The 18,500-nt window shown below is 35.2% G+C and overlaps 2 protein-coding genes across 2 annotated transcripts; one reads left to right on the top strand and one right to left on the bottom strand.

The window, feature by feature from the left end:
- Nucleotides 1-4,470: 4,470 nt before the first annotated feature.
- LOC114822001 (zinc finger CCCH domain-containing protein 58-like) lies at nucleotides 4,471-8,472 on the top strand. Its single transcript, XM_029095795.2, has 7 exons — nucleotides 4,471-5,004; nucleotides 5,166-5,308; nucleotides 5,618-5,683; nucleotides 5,887-6,006; nucleotides 6,123-6,425; nucleotides 6,500-6,817; nucleotides 7,371-8,472. Exons 1-7 carry the CDS (start codon nucleotides 4,917-4,919, stop codon nucleotides 7,758-7,760), a joined length of 1,428 nt encoding a protein of 475 aa, XP_028951628.2. The 5' UTR covers nucleotides 4,471-4,916; the 3' UTR covers nucleotides 7,761-8,472.
- A 1,902-nt stretch (nucleotides 8,473-10,374) lies between these two features.
- LOC103403869 (ethylene-responsive transcription factor ERF086) lies at nucleotides 10,375-11,741 on the bottom strand. The gene has a single exon (XM_008342720.4). It carries the CDS (start codon nucleotides 11,601-11,603, stop codon nucleotides 10,590-10,592), a length of 1,014 nt encoding a protein of 337 aa, XP_008340942.3. The 5' UTR covers nucleotides 11,604-11,741; the 3' UTR covers nucleotides 10,375-10,589.
- Nucleotides 11,742-18,500: the final 6,759 nt, after the last annotated feature.

Genomic DNA, 18,500 nt, shown 5'->3' on the forward strand with positions numbered 1-18,500 from the left:
ATGCCACTAAAAGACGTACCTAAACCTCATGATGCATGCAAGAGTGCAACATTGTGTCCGTATTAAAGTGTTACACTGTATGCGTGCAAGGTGTGTTGAATCAAGGCATAGCGTTTCACGCCCGCAACTTGCCCAATTACTTTTTTGTTATGTTTGTTTTTGTAAGAGTCTCCACTATAACTACCATGCTTAGTCCCTAATAGGGATGGACAACGGTTATGATGGGTGGATAACCACGGTTATTTACCCATAACCATTCATTTTCATACCCGTATAACCGTTTACACGTTAGGTAATTGTCTAAACAGTTATACCCATACCCATAACCGTTTATAAACGGTTTACCATACCCATAACCGTGTACCCATTTAACCGTAACCGTTTAATACTCGTTTACCCATTTATCATTTTTAAACCCGTTTATCCGTCTACGTGTTTTTTTTAACAACTTGAAAATTAAAAAAGAAAAATTTGTCATAGTTTTCTTTTTCTAACAATTAAACACCAATTCATCATACATTTCCGCATTTTAATTTTTTAAGTCCTTATACCATTCCAATAATTGAAATAATAATTTACAGACGATATTTTTAACTATTAGCAATGAAGGTAATATTAAATTTGCTAAGTATTCTTGGGTTACAAAAACTGTTAAAATACAGTATTCTTGGGTTATTTAACTCGGAATGTAAAATATTAACATAATATATATCATGGACCATGAAATTTAAAGTGGTTAAGGAAAACTATATTAGCTATAGAAATCATGCACTATAGTCAATAGCATTGATCTAAGTTTTGTCCGATAGGGAACATGATTTGTGTTAATTTTACATATATAAAATAAATCGGTAAATGGTTACCCGTTTATAACCGCGGTTAATACCCATAACCATCCATTTAAATTTCACGGGTAAATGGTTATACCCATAACCGTTTATTTATCTAAACGAATACCCATAACCATAACCGTGAAATTTAAATGGGCAGGTAACCGCGGTTATCCATAACCGATAGGTATTTTTGCCCATCCCTAGTCCCTAGTCACATTTTTAATCACTTTTACATTTTGTCATTTAAATAATATTTTACAAAAACAAAATTTGTAGTGATTATCTTTTGTTATCCAACATTCATTGGAGGTGAAGAATGGACTCACGATTCGGCTATCATTTCACGTTTACATGGGCTTCTGTTTGAGCTATTTTCATACTTTCTAGCTTTATTTTATTGTATTTTTGTTAGAAAATTGTTACGGTACTCCAAAAATCTTCTTGTGCACTTCAAATTTTATCTATTTAGAAAAAAAATACTCTTACGAAGAGCGTGCAATTATATTTTTGAGTACCAAAATTAATTCCCTTTTGGTATATCAGTTTTAATGTTATCCATGTTATTTTCTTACTAGGTTTTAATATATAAGCTCCTTAAAACTTACTAATAAAAAAAATACTTACCGTTTGAAGGAAAAGAAGCTCATTGAACCAACTGTTATTGCATTAGATTGTTATTACACATTATTTGAAATTTTTTTCTCTCTAATTTGAATTTTAATTCTTTATATATATTATCAAGAGGTCTAAAACACAACAAGTAGGGGTGGACATTATAGTGGATCAATCCACCAACCTAACCTAAATATGTTGAGTTGCGTTGAGTTCTAAACTTGAAGAAATAATCTTCCAGTAAAAAGCCAACCACTCCATTTAATAGAAGAGTTGCGTTGGATTAGAATGGTATTATCGGATTGAAATCGACCAACTCGGTTAACAGTTCTTAAACATACATGTATATCATATTATCTCATAGACATTAACTTGTATGTTTAGACTTGATTCGAATGATGAAATTATGATGAATTTCAATATTAAGTAACATTTAGTGATTCTACAACACCAAATTTACATAATTTAGGCCTAGAATAACACAACCCTTGAATATTTGTCATGCATACTCACATTAACTTGTAGATCCCTGCACAATCTAACCCACCTAAATATGGTTTGGATGGGTTAGTTTGTTACTTAGGTGACAATGCGTTAACTTGCAACAAATGCAAATCCTAACCTTTGAATATAAGTCACTCATTCTCACATTAGACATGAGAAAAAAAAAAAAAAAGGCCCAATCCATAGAGCTTGCACAAATTAACCTGCCTAAAAAAGGTTTTTTTTTTTTTTTTTTAACAAACAATATTATTTACACTAAGGGGGATGGGGGGAGGGGCGAGCTTAGCCTCACAATAGGCTAGCAATAATGTGGTTCAAATTCGCTTTTGACGGGAATCGAACCTAAGACCTCTCACTTACAAGTGAAGAGGAATACCACTAGACCGTAGTACTAAGTGGCTGCCTAAAAAAAGTTTTGGTAGGTTGGTTTGTTCATTTACTTAGGTGAAAAATGTGTTTCCACAATGTCATCTGAACTTTGAATATCAGTAATTCATACTCATATTAGATATAAGATAAAAAAACAATTAGACCCGATCAATCGAACTTGCCCAACCCAACCCACCTAGAAATGATTCGGGTGTATAAATTTGTCCATTTACTTAAGTTACAATGTGTTTTAACAACACCAACCCGAATCTTTTGGGTTGGCCAACAGGTTGGAGTCCAACCCGAGCCAAATCACCTAACGCCCATTGGTAAAATGAAGACAATTTGCACTCTTATTAAACTAATATGATATTTTACATGGATATAATGTCAACACAAAAATGTTCACGAATTGTTAGCATTGCTTAGGCTCTCTTAAAAACTAGTTGAGAGAGATTGATACATACAATGAATATTTTAGCAGACGACAATAACATCTCTTATCAAACTGTTACGACGTATTTCCTATGCATATATTCAAGTGATAAAACTCAACTTGTAAGTTTATATCATTAAACTATTTTACATATTACAAGAATGTCATGTCATTCTATATAAAGTGAGATTATATAAAAATATGCATTTTATTTGATAATTGATCACAACTTTTTATTTCCCTACTTAAAAATATAGCATGTTTGACAAATTTAAGGTTAGATCCTTGATCCCTCTGTCAATGCCCTTGAAGTTTATGACAGAACCTCAACTTTCTTCATAATATCACGTTGGGCAGACAACAAGATCATGTGTCTCAACATAATATTTTACAAACTTCCATTTTTTACTTTAATTTATATGATGGTATTCACACATTCTTTTTTACTTTATACACACCTATATTAATTTTTTTCAATTTATTCGATCTGTAATAAAAAATTGAAAATGATAAGTGAGAAATAAAAAGAGCCTGTGGAGATGACACCACCCCATGTATAATTTCTATTCCTATTACCTTTTGCATGTACTTTGCAGTTCACCTGCAGAGGATTAGTTTAATCACATCATTACATGTCTGTGGTCATACTTTTTATAAAATCTTGCGGCAAAAGGACAACTCTGTGTCTGTCATCTTCCCACAGTCGCATGGACCTCTTTTAGTCACATGTCAAATTCCAGGGACATTACAGTCATTTGACACTCCATTACCCCTAAAACTGTCATGGGCTACCTGTACCTGCTATGGGCAGTGCTAAAAACTCACACCAGTTCCTTCTTTTTGGCTTGTGGTATATTTTTTATTATTTATTTAATATATACTAGCAATTGTACACACAATATACATGTGTTTATTATTTTTTTTAAAACAAAGTTTACAAAGAGAGAAAATATAAAATGATCGCTAAAACCTCTTTTAACGACTGTTTTTAGATAATTATTTTGTCACTAAAAATTTATTATATTAGAGAAAAACGTGATATGCAAAATAGGGCTATTGATAAGTAAAATTATTTTGTCCCTTCGAGGACATTTGATAAAAAAAGTAGAATTATTTTGTTTTTAATTTATTAATTGCATATAATTTTTATTTTGGTTTTTTTTTTAATTTTGTTGTTAGTTTTGCCGATAGAGTTAATTTTCTCAATTTTTTTATTTGATAAAGAGAGCTTTGTCAATAAAAACTTTTTTTTTCCAATAAATTATTTAGATAAACAAAACTAAATGCAGTATACATACTATGTGTGTGATTTAAATTTTTTAAAAAGAATTAAATTAAATTTATGTCAATTTATGTAAAAAAATTAGTGGATTGGGGAAGTTAAAAAAAGTGAAAGGAAAAGTAGACGCGGTGCAAATGAGAGAGAGAGAGTGAGTTTAGTGTATTGATTAAGCGACATGGTTAAATTTGTTTGTTCGAATTACTTTAATGACCACTTTTTATCTTTTCTAATATTTTCTTTAGTTATGTATAAAAGAGTATAATATTATTTTCATTAGTTTTTTGTTAACAAACTTGGTTATATTAATTTGTAGTTTAGATAATTAATTTAAAGAAAAAAGGAAAAAAAATTAATGGAGGGTAATACTGTAATGTTGTTGTATATTTGGCGCGTATGTAAACCACGAAAGGAATCAGACTCAGAGGAGAGAGAGAGAGAGAGTGATTAAATAAATAAATGAAAAAAAAGAAAATGAAACCTCTCAAAATTAAGGAGAGAAAGTAAGAGATCAAAACCGAAAAACGCTTTGAAAACTTAGAGAGAGTACTCAAAACCATAACCAAAACTTTAAACTGGAGGAGGGGAGAGAGAGAGAGAGAGAGAGAGGAGGGAGAAACACACATACAGTGTTTTTGTGTGTGTGAGGAGAGAGAGAGAGGGGGAGAGAGAGAGAAAGAGAGAGAGAGAGAGAGAGAGAGAGAGGAGCCCTGAAAATCCAAACCCTTTTCAGAATTCCATCTCTCTGATAACCCCATTTGATCATAATCTCTCATTCTCCCTGTACAGAGAGAGATTCAGGAGAGAGAAAGAGAGAGAGAGATTGTGGAAAAAGTAGAGATATTTAAGTGAAGAATCGAAGTGATTTCAGTGTGACCGTACAATGGAGCGGTACGGTCGGACCGCAGAAGGGTCACAGTCCGATCCGTCGCGGGAGTGGAACATTCCGGGACCCGAAACAGGGCTGGAAGGTGTGACTCTTCTCTCCCCAATACACTCTGCATTTCAATTTCGTTCGAATTCGGATTCGATTTCGGGTTTCGGGTAATGCGATTTGGTGGGTTTTGGGGCGAATGCGGCTCCGTTTTTTCCGAATTGGGTATTGATCCTTTCGTTTTGTGTGATAATGCAGAGCCCATGTGGCAGTTGGGGCTCGGACCCGGGGAATCGTACCCGGAGCGACCCGACGAGGCCGATTGCAGTTACTACTTGAGGACTGGGATTTGTGGGTACGGCTCTCGGTGTCGGTACAATCATCCCCGTGATCGCAGTGTGGTAATTTTATAGAATTGCCCTTTTTTACTGCTTTGATTGGTTGATTTGGGGCTTAATTGGATGGTGATTGATTGATTGATTACCGGTGTGGTGCTTTCGTTTTTGGGGTCGAATTTGTTTTGATCTTGTGTGTTAGTAGAGATATTGTGGGTTTCGTCTGTAGGTATTAAGCAATTTGATTAGTGGGATTGTTCTGAATTTGTTGAATTTCAAGTCGTTGTGGAGAAAATTTTAACTTTTTATATTAACGGTTAATGCTGATATGATTACCTGTTTACTAGTTAAGTTTGAGCGGTACATATTTCTCAGGTTATCGGAGCGGCAAGAACTGGACGATTAGAGTACCCTGAGCGAGCGGGCCAGCCGGTGTGCCAGGTACTTAACTTTTTTTCGAGTTTAGGCCAAAATGTTGCCTTGGCATAGTATACATTTACAGGATTCCAGCAGATCACATATTCAGCTTCCGGTCTCATGTGTTCTGCATAGAGTAACATCCTCTATTGACAATTGCATTCTTTGCTGTCCTGAAAATTTGTGAATCCCCTTTGTTTGATTGCTCTGTGATTCTTTGATGGCAGTATTATATGAGGACAGGGACTTGCAAATTCGGCGCTTCGTGTAAGTACCATCATCCTAAGCAGGGAGGAAGCTCTGATAGCCCTGTTTCATTAAACTATTATGGATATCCATTGCGGCCGGTCTGTAATTCTCAAATTTGAACTTTTATTTCTTCAACTCGTTGTCATATTATAGATCCCATTTCATAACTGTGAGGTGAAGTATTGTAATCATGGATATTTTGCAAATAAAACAGGGCGAAAGAGAGTGTTCCTACTATGTGAAAACTGGCCAGTGTAAGTTTGGTGCAACTTGTAAATTCCATCATCCACTGCCAGCTGGCATACAGCTTCCAGTGCCGTCACCAGTACCTCAAGTTTCACCTGTACCTGCTACACACACATTGTATCAAAATGTGCAATCTCCATCTGTTTCATCACAACAGTATGTAGTATTTGCAAGGCCTCCTTTAATACCGGGGTCATATGTTCCAAACCCCTATGGTCAAGTGCTGCTTTCCCAGGGCACAATTCCTTTCTCAGGTTGGAATCCATATCAGGTAAATAACATTTCCTGCTCCATTATCTTTTAAGTTACATGAATTTCCCTTAAGCTGTTAGTCATGTGGTGTAGGCACTTGCAAGCCAATTGCCCTCTCCGAGTACTCAACCTGGTGTTGGTGCTAGGACACTTTATACCCAACTATCTCCTTCAGCGCCTGCATTTACCGGAATGTATCAACCGATGCCTTTAGCTTCCTCTCTTGGTCTTCCAACTACTAGCCAGAAGGAGCAATTATTTCCAGAAAGACCTGGTCAACCAGAATGCCAGTATTATATGAGAACAGGGGATTGTAAATTTGGTTCCTCATGTAGATATCATCATCCACCAGAAGTTGTTCAATCAAAAACAACTGTTCTCCTTAGCTCCAGTGGTCTTCCTTCACGCCCGGTGAGCCGCCCTTACAAATCCTTTTCAGCATGATGCTTTTAATAGGCATGATCCATGAGCTTGTTTACACAGCAACACTCAATCTTTGTGGGAAATATGTGCTGAAATGAGTTGGTGCTGATAGATGGTAATTATTTGGTTTGAAATTATGTAAGTTAGGGCTATCTGGATCATGATGATTTTTGGACCCAGGGTCCATTTTAGGAAGCCTCACTTAATTTTGCATCCCTTTCGGTGGCTTTTTTTTTTTTTTTGTTTGGCCCTTGCATTTATACTTTTTTTGTTGTTACTTCTAGGTGATATTGTCTGTAAAGTCTGGTAGTCTGCATTTTTACTAGTTGAGCGTATTATACTACTTATTATGTTGGTTATCACGATTTTTATTTTTATTAGTTAACATGCTGGCCTTCTTTCTTAGGATGAAGTGCTATGTTAAGTTTGCTTGCTTGTACATTTTTGTACTGTGAATGCCTTCTTGGTAAGTTATACACTTTTCTGCTAATGCATACTTATTTTTGTCCTCTGTGAATTTGAAATTCTATGTGGTAATCAGGGTGCTCCACTTTGCACTCACTATCAACAACGTGGAGCATGCAAGTTTGGATCCGCATGCAAATTCGACCACCCAATTGGAACACTCAGTTACAGCCCATCAGCGTCTTCTCTTGCTGATATGCCAGTTGCACCCTACCCAGTGGGATCATCAATTGGTACACTAGCCCCGTCATCCTCATCCTCGGAGTTGCGAGCTGAGCTTAGTTCAAGCTCTGGAAAGGACTTAGTTTCAGCCAGAATGTCTTCGTCACTGAGCACTTCGAGTTTATCAGTAGGTTCAACTGTTTCTAAGAGTGGTGTTACCCCTGTGGGTGTCCAACAGTCTTCTCAGGGTTCCGGTCCTTCAAGTGGCAGTGGCAACAGTACAGAGTCTCATAGTTCAAGCTAAGAAAATGTCAAGCAATTTTTCCTTCTTCCTTTTTGATCAACTTTCTCCCAAAGCATCATTTTTACCTTTTTCAAGTCCTCCAACAGAGGCTTCATATCTCACTTCCTTAGCATACATCAGTCATGTTCATCTCTGTGTTTATATCATCTTTATACGGCCATCCCTTTTTATCTCGAATAAGCCATGGCCGACCTCCAAAAGTTTAGCAAACCCCATATAGCCTTCCCACCTCTCTCTTCAATAACCTTGAAAGAATTTGCAGTTCCTTGAGGCAAATCCGTGTCCAGATCTTCAATTTTGGAGTGTTATCCTCATTTGTGCTCAATCCTTTTTCAGAATGAAAACAATAGTTCCAGGCGTTCTTGCCTTTCCAATGACCGTGCATTCGTGTCTATCCTTTTCTGAATTTTCCTTTTCTAAACCAGGGAACGAGCTTTCAGTTAAAAACTTGGGAGTTTGAATTCATGTTCCCCCACTTTTTGTCCAAGGTCTATTTTCGAAAACAGAAGCAAATTAAAGACCGAAAGAAGGAAGGCATCACAGTGCTTGCTACTTTATTTGGGATCTTCAGATACATAGTTATATTCTGTTGTGTCAATTGAAATGCTTGACCATGGTTTTTATGTGTTATGAAATACAAAATTTATGAAGAAGCACTCTTTGACTCTGTAATAATCTTTCTCTTCCATTATTTCATTGAGCGAGGAGAAAATCATCTTTGTTACTTTCCTTTACACTGCTTACATACATGCATACATATAGGCATGCATTGATACTGTGAAATGACCTAGATTGCATGTGCGTCAGACCAGTTGGTAAGTGAAGTGTGTTTGTCCCTTTGTGTTTAGGTTCAAATACGTCCTCTCTATGTTAGGGCTGGTTTGGTACTGTTGTGCTTTGAAAAAAAACTATTTATGCTGTCAAAATAAGCAGCTGTGAAATAAAGTAGCAAAGTATTTGGTGAACTTTTTTGTAAAAGTGCTTTTGAAAAAAAAAACAGTATTATAGTGTTTGATAAACTTTTATGTAAAACAGATATGAAAAAAGCTGGTTTTTCAAAGTTGGGTTTTGCAGCTTTGTGTTTTTGGTTTTTTTTTCATCCAAAACTGTGAAAAAAAAACTGAAGTTGAATGATTACCAAAACCAAACATAAAAAAGCTCTCAGTTTTTTTTATAGTCATTTTTTTTCAGAATCACCTCAGTACCAAACTAGGACTTAGAGTAGCTTAATATATGTATTGTCTTGTCACTTCCCTTTTCTTGCGGGTACTTGTTGGCAACTCTTTCTGATTGATTATATGGCAGCATGGCCCTTAGATGAACCTTGTTAGAAAGTTGGAAATCCTTTTTCACCCATTTTATTCTTGAAACTAATATAAACTATGAGAAAAATGATTTGAACTCAAGTCTTCGGTGCATAAGAGGGGATGCATTCGCTTTAGCCAACGTGATTCTGTCCACGTCTGCATATGACAACAAAAATCATTGTATGCAAAACTTGGTCCAATTTGGTTCATCAAAGAGTACAAGTTTTGCCTTTAAATTTCTTCCATTCTAAATATGGATTGAAGTTAAAACTGATGGGATGTGCGGTAGTATAGGGAACTTTATGGCTTTGGTCATGTCTTCACACTCCTCCCAAAGATTTTTCACAAGTACCATATGATTGAGCACAAGATATTCCCAAGGAAAAAAGATATCATTGACATGGGGTTTATTTATAGGATAGTATTATTTGCACACTAATTTTTAATTATCTCCTACACACATTTGTTTATTTTTGTCATTAATCTTTTTTTATTCATGTGATATGACGGTCAAAATTTGAGAAGAGTGTAGGAAAAGTAAAAGCACTGCCTTATTTATATATGCAGGAATTTCCCATAATACCCCAGGCTCCCATCCAAGAAAATGCACAATTACATGGCCAAAAAGCTAAATAATGAGACACATTTTCCAGTCTAATTTATTTGACGGAGTGACCGACAAAGAGACAAGAGGAATCCAGGTTTGAAGGCAATGAACTGTGTTGGGCAAAATTAATGGATCTCCTTACATTACCTTCCAAACCAGTAGTGCTTGATGACCATCCTTGTAAAGAAAAACAAAGGGACAAAAAAGCACTAAAATTAAGTGCTTATGTATCCAACTTTAATCTTGGAGCAGACAAGAACTCTTGGAATATATTTAGGAGCCTTGTATGTTACCTTTACTTTCATAAATTTAGGAGAATATATAGATTTATTCCCTATGGTCACCTTATAAAGTAAGTTGTTGATTGTTGAGCGTTAATTATTGTAACCAGTCACTTTTTAACACGAGTGATAATAAAAGAAATAAGATCGACTAGATAAATCTTTGAGTGAATGATATTAACTATTTAATCTACAAGCTTGTTGAAGAGTACCCATATGAACTACAACTTTGCATAGCATACAAACTAGAAAGCATAACAAAAAGCTAGAACCGTTGTTGTGAAAGCACTAATACTTTGCACTTGTGTGGCTGAGAAGCTTAGTGGTCCATGTCTCTTTTTGCATCCAAATTATGTTGCATGCATCTTTTTGTTAGGCTACGTTGTCAGTTAAAGGTCAGGCAGATAGCCGTAAAGATAGACACATAATGCAGTTATTATATTATGCAATAAAGCCATTAAAGTGCTAGCTAATATCATCAAATATTGGTACAAAAATATATATGTGACGAAAGACGTAGAAATTACAATGAAAGAGAAAGGGTTGCAAGAAAAGCTCAAGACACAAGAAAAATAAGTGCATGCGCATGATTAATTGATAATTTCCATTGGTGCACGTACGCACCAGAAGTTAATCAAACGAGTGAGTGGCCAAACTCAATGACTGCATCACCAATAGCAGGAACTGATGGAGAGCAAGAGAATGAAGAAGAAGATCCATAAGCACTTGACTTTTCGACGATCGGATACAACGCTCCCATGCATCCATCTTCAATCATCATAGGATTGAACTCCCATGGCTGCTGGTTATCCCAGAATCCATGACTGAATCCATCAAAGCAAGGAATCTGATGATCTCCATTGTTGTTGTTATTAGAAGCTGCTTGTACATTCGTAACATCTAGAGGAAATGTAGCACTAGTGGAGTTATTAGGGTTTGCGAAGCTACAATTTTGATCAATTTTCAAAGCTTTTGAGTTTGTGTAATTTGTGGGGTGGTGATTATCCGAAGGAGGCCTCAGGCAACTATCAGGAACAATGCAGGCCAAATAGCCCGAGTTAGAATTACTCGAATCGCCAGAGAAAAAGAAACCCTCATGATCCTCATCATGTGCTGATGATGATGACCTAATATTATTAGGGTTTTGAAATTGGATTTGATCAGACTGAAAAATGTTAGAATGATGAGGTGGACTGTTTTGATTGGTGAGTTGTTGTTTAGCAGTCTGAGTAGTGAAAAACTGTGATTGCTGTGGTAAAAGGGTTTGGACATCAAAGGGTGAGAGGAGAGATTGGAAAGTTGTGTTGTCAGAGTAAATGAAGTTGGTTCTTGCTTGTGAGCCTTTCATGGAGAGGGCAGCTCTGTCATAAGCAAAAGCTGCTTCTTGAGCAGTGTCAAATGTGCCAAGCCAGTGCCTTTCTTTAGTGCTAGGGTCTCTGATTTCAGCTGCATATCTCCCCCAAGGCCTTCTCCTCACACCAAGAAACCTCCCTGGCTCGGCCTGCTTTCGCCTTCCTCTTCTCTCGCCGGATTGAGAGGACGGAGGAGGTGTGCTTCTCTGCAGCACAGCAGCAAAACCCACCTGTGCCTGACCTTGCTCAAAAGCTTTGAAGGGTTTTTCTAGGGTTTTGGAGGTAGACATTGACATGGGACAGAAAATAATAAGAAGTTCTAGAGAAAATGCGAGTGAGTGCAGAAGGATATGAGAAGTGAAGGTTTTGGTTTTGGTTTCTGGATTTTGGATGGTGAAGTATGTGGAAGTTGTGAGAAGGGTTTTAAAGACTATGATTTATAATCAGGAGGAGAGATAATTTAGTGTAAGTAAAGACATACGTGACATATATTTATTGAACAAATGATGCGTTTTTTAAACACTTGACAAGTGTTTATTAGACGAGAAACACCATTAAGACTATGTTTTAGTTATAATAGAGAATCTTATGGAGATAAGGAGAAAAGGGGGAGGGGGGGGGGGCAAGGAAAAGGACATTGCAGATGTCATTCTGTGGAAGACCATCCTTCCCTTTCCACCTACTGTTTTTTAAATCTTTCTTTTTCTGATTTCTATTTAATCCTGCATCTCTTCAACTGCAAATAATAATAAGCTAGCACTTGTAGGTGAAAAATAATGTGTAGATTCCCAGTAGTACTTGTCAAAAACTCGAAATGGAGGTCTGTAACTGCTCTAGGGTTTTTTATTTTCTAGCTACAGTCACTTTCTTCCAAGTTCCAATAAAACCCTAGAATATAAATTCTCTATCTATATGTAACTTGCAATTCCATATGAAAATGGTTTGGAAATATACTAACTCATAACACTCTTTAAGTTTCAAAGATGTTACTGTTGTGGCTTACATAAGTTTCAAAGATGTTATTGTTGTGGCTTATTTTAATTGACAGGGAGAGAGGGGGCCGGTGGCACAGAGAGAAAATAGAGATATATGTGTTTGTAGGGTTGTGTAGATGATGTGTTATTTTCCTATGCAGTATCTTTATTTGTAGTAATAAGGGAGGGAATAATCATTCTCCTCCAAGGAATACAAGTTCTAATAGGGTAGAATAACTAGAATAAAATATAATCTAAGATTTACACAATCACACTTAAATACAAAGTTTATAACAGTTATTATTTTATGAGGTAATTATTACATCATGTCTATGTAACTATTGGGATTTGTTTGTTTTATGAATTTAGGGTTTTGAATCTTAATGTGATCTACACACGTGTGGATCTACCGTCTAATCTAGATGAAAATTGACAAGTAAACTTTACGCTTAATCTTGAAAGCTCCATGAACCATTATAATACTAGAACTTATGTTGTAGAACGTCAATGTTTGAGGACTAAGAAGGGACTTGAATTGACATGCTACGGTCTGGTGATATTCCTCTTCACTTGGAAGTGAGAGGTCTTAGGTTCGAATCTCGTAGATGGCGAATTTGATACCAAATTAGGTTGCCCATTGTGTGGTTTAGCTGAACTCCCCCTCCCCATAGTGTAAAAATATTAATGTACTAAAAAAAAGGACTTGAATCAATGATGCTTTTTATTTTATTTTATTTCAAAAATTTATATTATTATTAAGAGAAATGAGAGAGTTTGAAACTATTACAAGAATTGAGGGTAGGGGGAGTTTTGAACTCGGGATGCAAGGGTGAAAACCCAACACCCTATGCACTAGGATATTGGACCGCATGCAGAATCAATAATGATGATTGATGACTGGTAGATTAGAAAAAAATAATGTTCTTATCTCATATAAATGGAATCATAAAATGAAAATTTTCTAGATACATAACAAAATATGAGTTGTCTGAACGAAAAAATGCTACTTTTTACACGTAAGGAGCTAAGTATTTCTAATAAAAAAAAATCTTCAAAATTTAGATCAATCCTACATATATAAAACCAGCTGAAAAAGGAAAACAACTGCGTGGTTTTTTAGTACCTACTCCAAGAAATGAATTCATAATGTACCAACAAAAATGATCTCCAATATTCACATGTAAATCCGCATTTTGTGCAACCAAATTCTTTGTAACAATTCGCATTTTCAAACGGAGCAGTTAAGATTTTTCTCAACTAAATCGAAATTATCAGAGAACAAAACATATTTTATTGAGTTTTTGTGGTCTGCATCTTGGAAATAACCAACCCCACACCAGGACAGAAACAATAGGCTCCCTCGTAAGGAAGGGCCCATCACTCAAAGTTTTATGCTTGTTTTGTTTTGTTGGTCTATATATGCTTCACCATATAGGATGTTATTTTTTAATTTGTTTTCGTTCGTAGCAGTAGAAAACTAGTAAGCATATGAAATATGCAGAGTGAAATCATGCAGTGTCCACTGACCATATATTTCGTTTGATTTTTTTTTATTATTAATTGGGAGCGGCAATTGGAACTTAAAATTTCTTCTAACATTGGAAGAGAATTACTGCTAGATGACCTAGTTGTTTCGTTAATATTCAAGCTTGTTCAGTCATAGAAGATGTTTAAAGTCCTGAGAATCTCCAAATTAAGTTGTCTAACTCTTTTTTTTTTCACCCTCCGGAGTTCTGCACTTGGTCACGTATTTTCTATAAATCTGGAGTAGCTAGATATGTCCCGTCAAGAATCAAGTACAGTAACATAAGTTAATTTGACTAACAACATAAACATTAATATAGTAACATAAATTTGGCCAGAAAACATTATTTTTATGTTTTGTTAACTTCTTACTTACTAGAAGTTTGATTTTATATCCTGAATTGTACCATTAAATAGTTTCAAATGGTTGATTTTCGCCACTATCCATTATCTAACTTTTAATCTAGTGATACTCTTTTTCCAGTGCTGAAGAGATTTTAAGCCTAAATCACCCCAGCTATCAAGCACATTATTAAATTTAAGTCATAAACAAAACCTTAATGGTAAATTTGGGGACAAATTAAGGACTAATTCATGCAGCAAGCAAACGTTCGACATTCCATATTTACTATAAGTTACTCACAAGGTACCCTTTTAAGTAACATCTTTCAAGTAAAATATATCAAGGTTGGATTTAAACATTGGTCATCGTTTCCAAACTCCGAAAGTAATAAAAAAGGGCTAGGTCAAAAGGCAATCAAGAGCTTAAAAAAAAAAACACTTGCAAAGCAAGGTGGAGTAAACTGCCCAAACAAAAGTTACAAGTGGAGTGGGGCAAGTGTATTAACACATTTGATTATTTAGCAACCCCAGTAGGAAAAGTAATCTTTAAACCCCTTGATTAATTAAACCTCACATTGCCAAAACGGCATGGGGAATGGCATAAACTAATCACAATACCAAATGGGTCAACCTACTTTCAGTTCATTTAGCATTTCCAAATGTTGCAATGCTTTGCCACTGGTCACTGTCATGGTCTATTGTGTTTGTGTAATGAACCTAACAAATATAAATAAAAAAAACTAACTAAAAGTCTAAAAAAACTTCATTTTTAATGAAAAGCTCTTTTTAAAGGTATAGTGAATAGTATCAGAGAAATGTATAAATGTGGTTTTTTGTTAAAAGTGAATAGTACCACGAGTGTTTTGTTAAAACTCCCATATAAATAATGATAAAACATGTAAAATGCTGTTTTTCCTTACATGCAAATCGTAGTCTTATACATTAACTTATTAAAATAATAAATAAGAAATTATGCAATTAGTAATTTATGTGTGATTATGAATAATTCTTCACATATAAGCAACCAAATGTTTTCTTATCGAAAAAGAGAAAAAAGGACAAATTATCAATAGTGTATCAAATATGGAGAGAGGGGGTTACAACTTACAAGGGAAAATACTAAATAGTATGATTAATTACAAAAAATTGGTTCTTTTAAGAATGAGATGGACTCAATTGGAATCTATGACCCTTGACTCCTCCACTAAGAATTTGAAGAAACCCAATAAGATAGGATTGCTTCATGAAACCCCATCTTAATAAATTGTGGAAAATGAAGGATTTTTATGAATTTAACATTTGAAGAGCAGAAAGGTTTGGTCTTTGGTCGTTAGTCAAGCCCCATCTCAAAAAAGTGTTGAGCTAGTTGGAAAGGATGGAGTGTATAAACTAACATGACTAAGTACTTATTAGATTTGCTTAAAACGGATTTACTTATTAGACTTGACCAAAAAAGATTTAAAAAAAATTGCTTAAAATGGATAACAATTTTGTATTTAATATTGACAAAAAAAAAAGAAAGAAAAAAGAGATGTGGTAGGGGCCTCTCTGTGAGACTGTCCATTCCCTTGTTCCAAGTTTTTCTTTGACAAGTGTCTGGTTTTTAGTCAAATGAGAATTTTGCACATTCCCCCAAAACAAGCACATCATACTTTTCATTAGGGTTAAAGGTTCCCCCCGGATTTTGGGAAAATTATAAATGTGTCTTTGTTTTTAGGACTTGGACTTTGACATGAGTGAGAGAGAGAGAGAGAGAGAGAGAGAGAGAGTTTTTTGAGGTTTTGTAGCTTTGATATTGGTGGTGGTCTTTATATTAATTCAAGAAAGTTTTTTTTTTTTTGCACTTTGATTGGAAATGTCCCAATCCCATTGTTAGATTTTAGCCTTTCGTGGTTCAGCTACTTTCTACTTTCCGATAAAATGCAACACGGTCGTGTCTTTCCACTACGATGCAGTCAAATTATGTATATGATAATAATAATATATAATAAGCTATTTATTTTTCATTTATGTTTTCGATAATACTTCAATCTATCTAATCAAAGATAACATAAACTTGTTCACTTACTTAAGATTAATACATTTTTATTGTAGAAAACTTCTTAGTCCAAATGGTTCATTTCTTAATCATCGCTTAAATGAGATTGTTCACTCATTCGTATGTATTTAAAACTTGATAGTTTTGAAAACAATTTTGATTATAATAATCTTTAAACAATGATTAACAAAGTGAACAATTTCAATTATGTAATATGTACGATGAAAATACGTTCATCTTACGCTTGATGAGGAGGGTGTAAGTTTGTCCTTATCTTGTTTGTTTTGGTTTTTTGAAATTATTTTTTGTTGAGAATACTACATACTATATTAGTGGCTTTATAGCTTGTGGGTGAAATGCTATTTGCCTGCCTAAATGATCATTGTGTTAATTTGCCATAGAGTGATTGGGCGACGTGTGATTGGTTCCTATAAAAATAAAACCCTAGTGTTAGTGTGGTAGACCACTCCACGCTTTCATGGCCTTGATGGTATCTGTCTCTTTGGTATTGATAATTTGATATACTAAATTAACGAATGAATACTGAGTGATACCATCAAATAACACAACTCCTATGTAATACCAAGTTAAATTACTTTTTAGTTGATTACTACTTGACACAAACTAACATAAACCATGACTAACCAACCCCATACTAAACATGTCAAGTTAGTATTAATCTTTGTTTAATGATACTAAACAAAGATGCTCTGGTTTTGATTTAGCCCAAGTAACTCCTTTGTCTTGAATACATAAAGAAAATGGAATAATATTCTCCAATTATTGTTACACATGCATTATATGAAGGCTTATTTTTAGAATTCGATTTTAATCTCATTTTACTCTTTGTAACTCAAAAGTCATAATTTTACTCATTGAAACTCGAAATACGCTTCACTTTGCCCTCTGGAACTCGATTTTGATCGCAATTTGCCCCTGAAACTTGAAAATCGTCTCTATAAAACTCAAAATTTGCTCCACATTGCCTTAGATCTGTTAATTTCTTATGTGGGTTTGATTTGGATGAGCCAAGCTAATCAATTTCTTTTTTATTTTTTTAGCTCTTCAATTTCTTTTAAACTTAATAATCTCTTATTTTATAATCAAATTTATTGCACATGTGATATAGTCTTATTAGGTGTTGGGTCTCACATATGTTTTAGGAGGTGACCAATAAGTTTCAGAGAGAAGTAAAGTTGTGATTTTTAAGTTACATATGGCAAAGTGAGATTAAAATAGAATTCTAAGGAGGCGTAGCTGAAAATAAGCCTTATATGAATGCTTGAGAGATTAAAAGATTATTTTAATAGTTTTTCCCATGATAGATTTGAGGAATATTTTATAGTGCTCCGACGTAAGAGATATTCTGAGTTTTATAACCGTTAAATTTGTTCAACTATACAAAACTCCATATCTAATGATTAAAAACCATGGTCCGAACACCGTAGAATTTTTGGAGATTTGGTTTGGAAACAGAAACCTAGTTTGGTTCACAAGATACAACACAGTGTAGAGATCTGCTAGTGTGCTAGGGAGTACGGATTACTGTTTGAAGTAGAGGTCTGCTACTCCTGCCACGTGACACTGTAGTGTAGAGTGCACAAGCTGCAATGCCATAGCCAACGAGAGAGGATCCTCGCCGGATCCTCTTTGTGAGGATCCAGATAATTCTTTTATTTTGTCATTTTATAGTACATTATGTGTTCAGAAATCATTTTAAATTGTATTATTCAAAATTGAACATAAGTAGTACCTGACGAAAACTGACCACACAATGTATAATAAATGAACATAAATAAAGAATCTTCGAAATCCTCAGAAAGAGAAGCGAGGATCGTATCTCATAGACAACAGGGACTACGTGATCAATATATTGATCATCCACTGTATTGATAAAGTTGGAAACTTGGCGACCTCTCAATGCGTTTTCTGGTGTCACGATGACGTTGCAGAGAAGAAGATCTTGGCTGTACAAATGTCAGTGCCGACGTGGTACGTAAATCACGGAACATCCAACAGCGGTAAGATGATGAAGATACGAGGTTGGGGAACGGGAATGAACGAAGCAGGCAGCTCAGTACATCTTCCATTCTTCTTCTTCTTGATGCAGAGGGAGGGAGAGAGAGAGAGAGAGAGAGAGAGAGAGAACAGTAAAAGCGAATCTTTAGAGAGAGAGAGAGAGAGAGGGAGTGGTCAAAGATTGTATAAAAGGACGGTTGGATCGTGAGATTGGACGGCTAGAAAGGTTCTGTTGTTGCCTTGGGGAACAAACCACGATATTTGCTCTCCAAGTCCCAAACCCTCAACCCCTACCC

Source organism: Malus domestica, chromosome 16, assembly GCF_042453785.1.
Source record: "Malus domestica chromosome 16, GDT2T_hap1".
NCBI lineage: Eukaryota > Viridiplantae > Streptophyta > Magnoliopsida > Rosales > Rosaceae > Malus > Malus domestica.

What these genes read in the sequence shown, in the direction of transcription:
- LOC114822001 (XM_029095795.2), top strand. Translation starts at nt 4,917, where the DNA reads ATGGAGCGGTACGGTCGGACCGCAGAAGGGTCACAGTCCGATCCGTCG. An exon ending in ACCCGAAACAGGGCTGGAAG is followed by an intron (nt 5,005 to 5,165) that starts GTGTGACTCTTC and finishes GTGATAATGCAG; the next exon opens with AGCCCATGTGGCAGTTGGGG. An exon ending in CGGGCCAGCCGGTGTGCCAG is followed by an intron (nt 5,684 to 5,886) that starts GTACTTAACTTT and finishes CTTTGATGGCAG; the next exon opens with TATTATATGAGGACAGGGAC.
- LOC103403869 (XM_008342720.4), bottom strand. Translation starts at nt 11,603, where the DNA reads ATGTCAATGTCTACCTCCAAAACCCTAGAAAAACCCTTCAAAGCTTTT.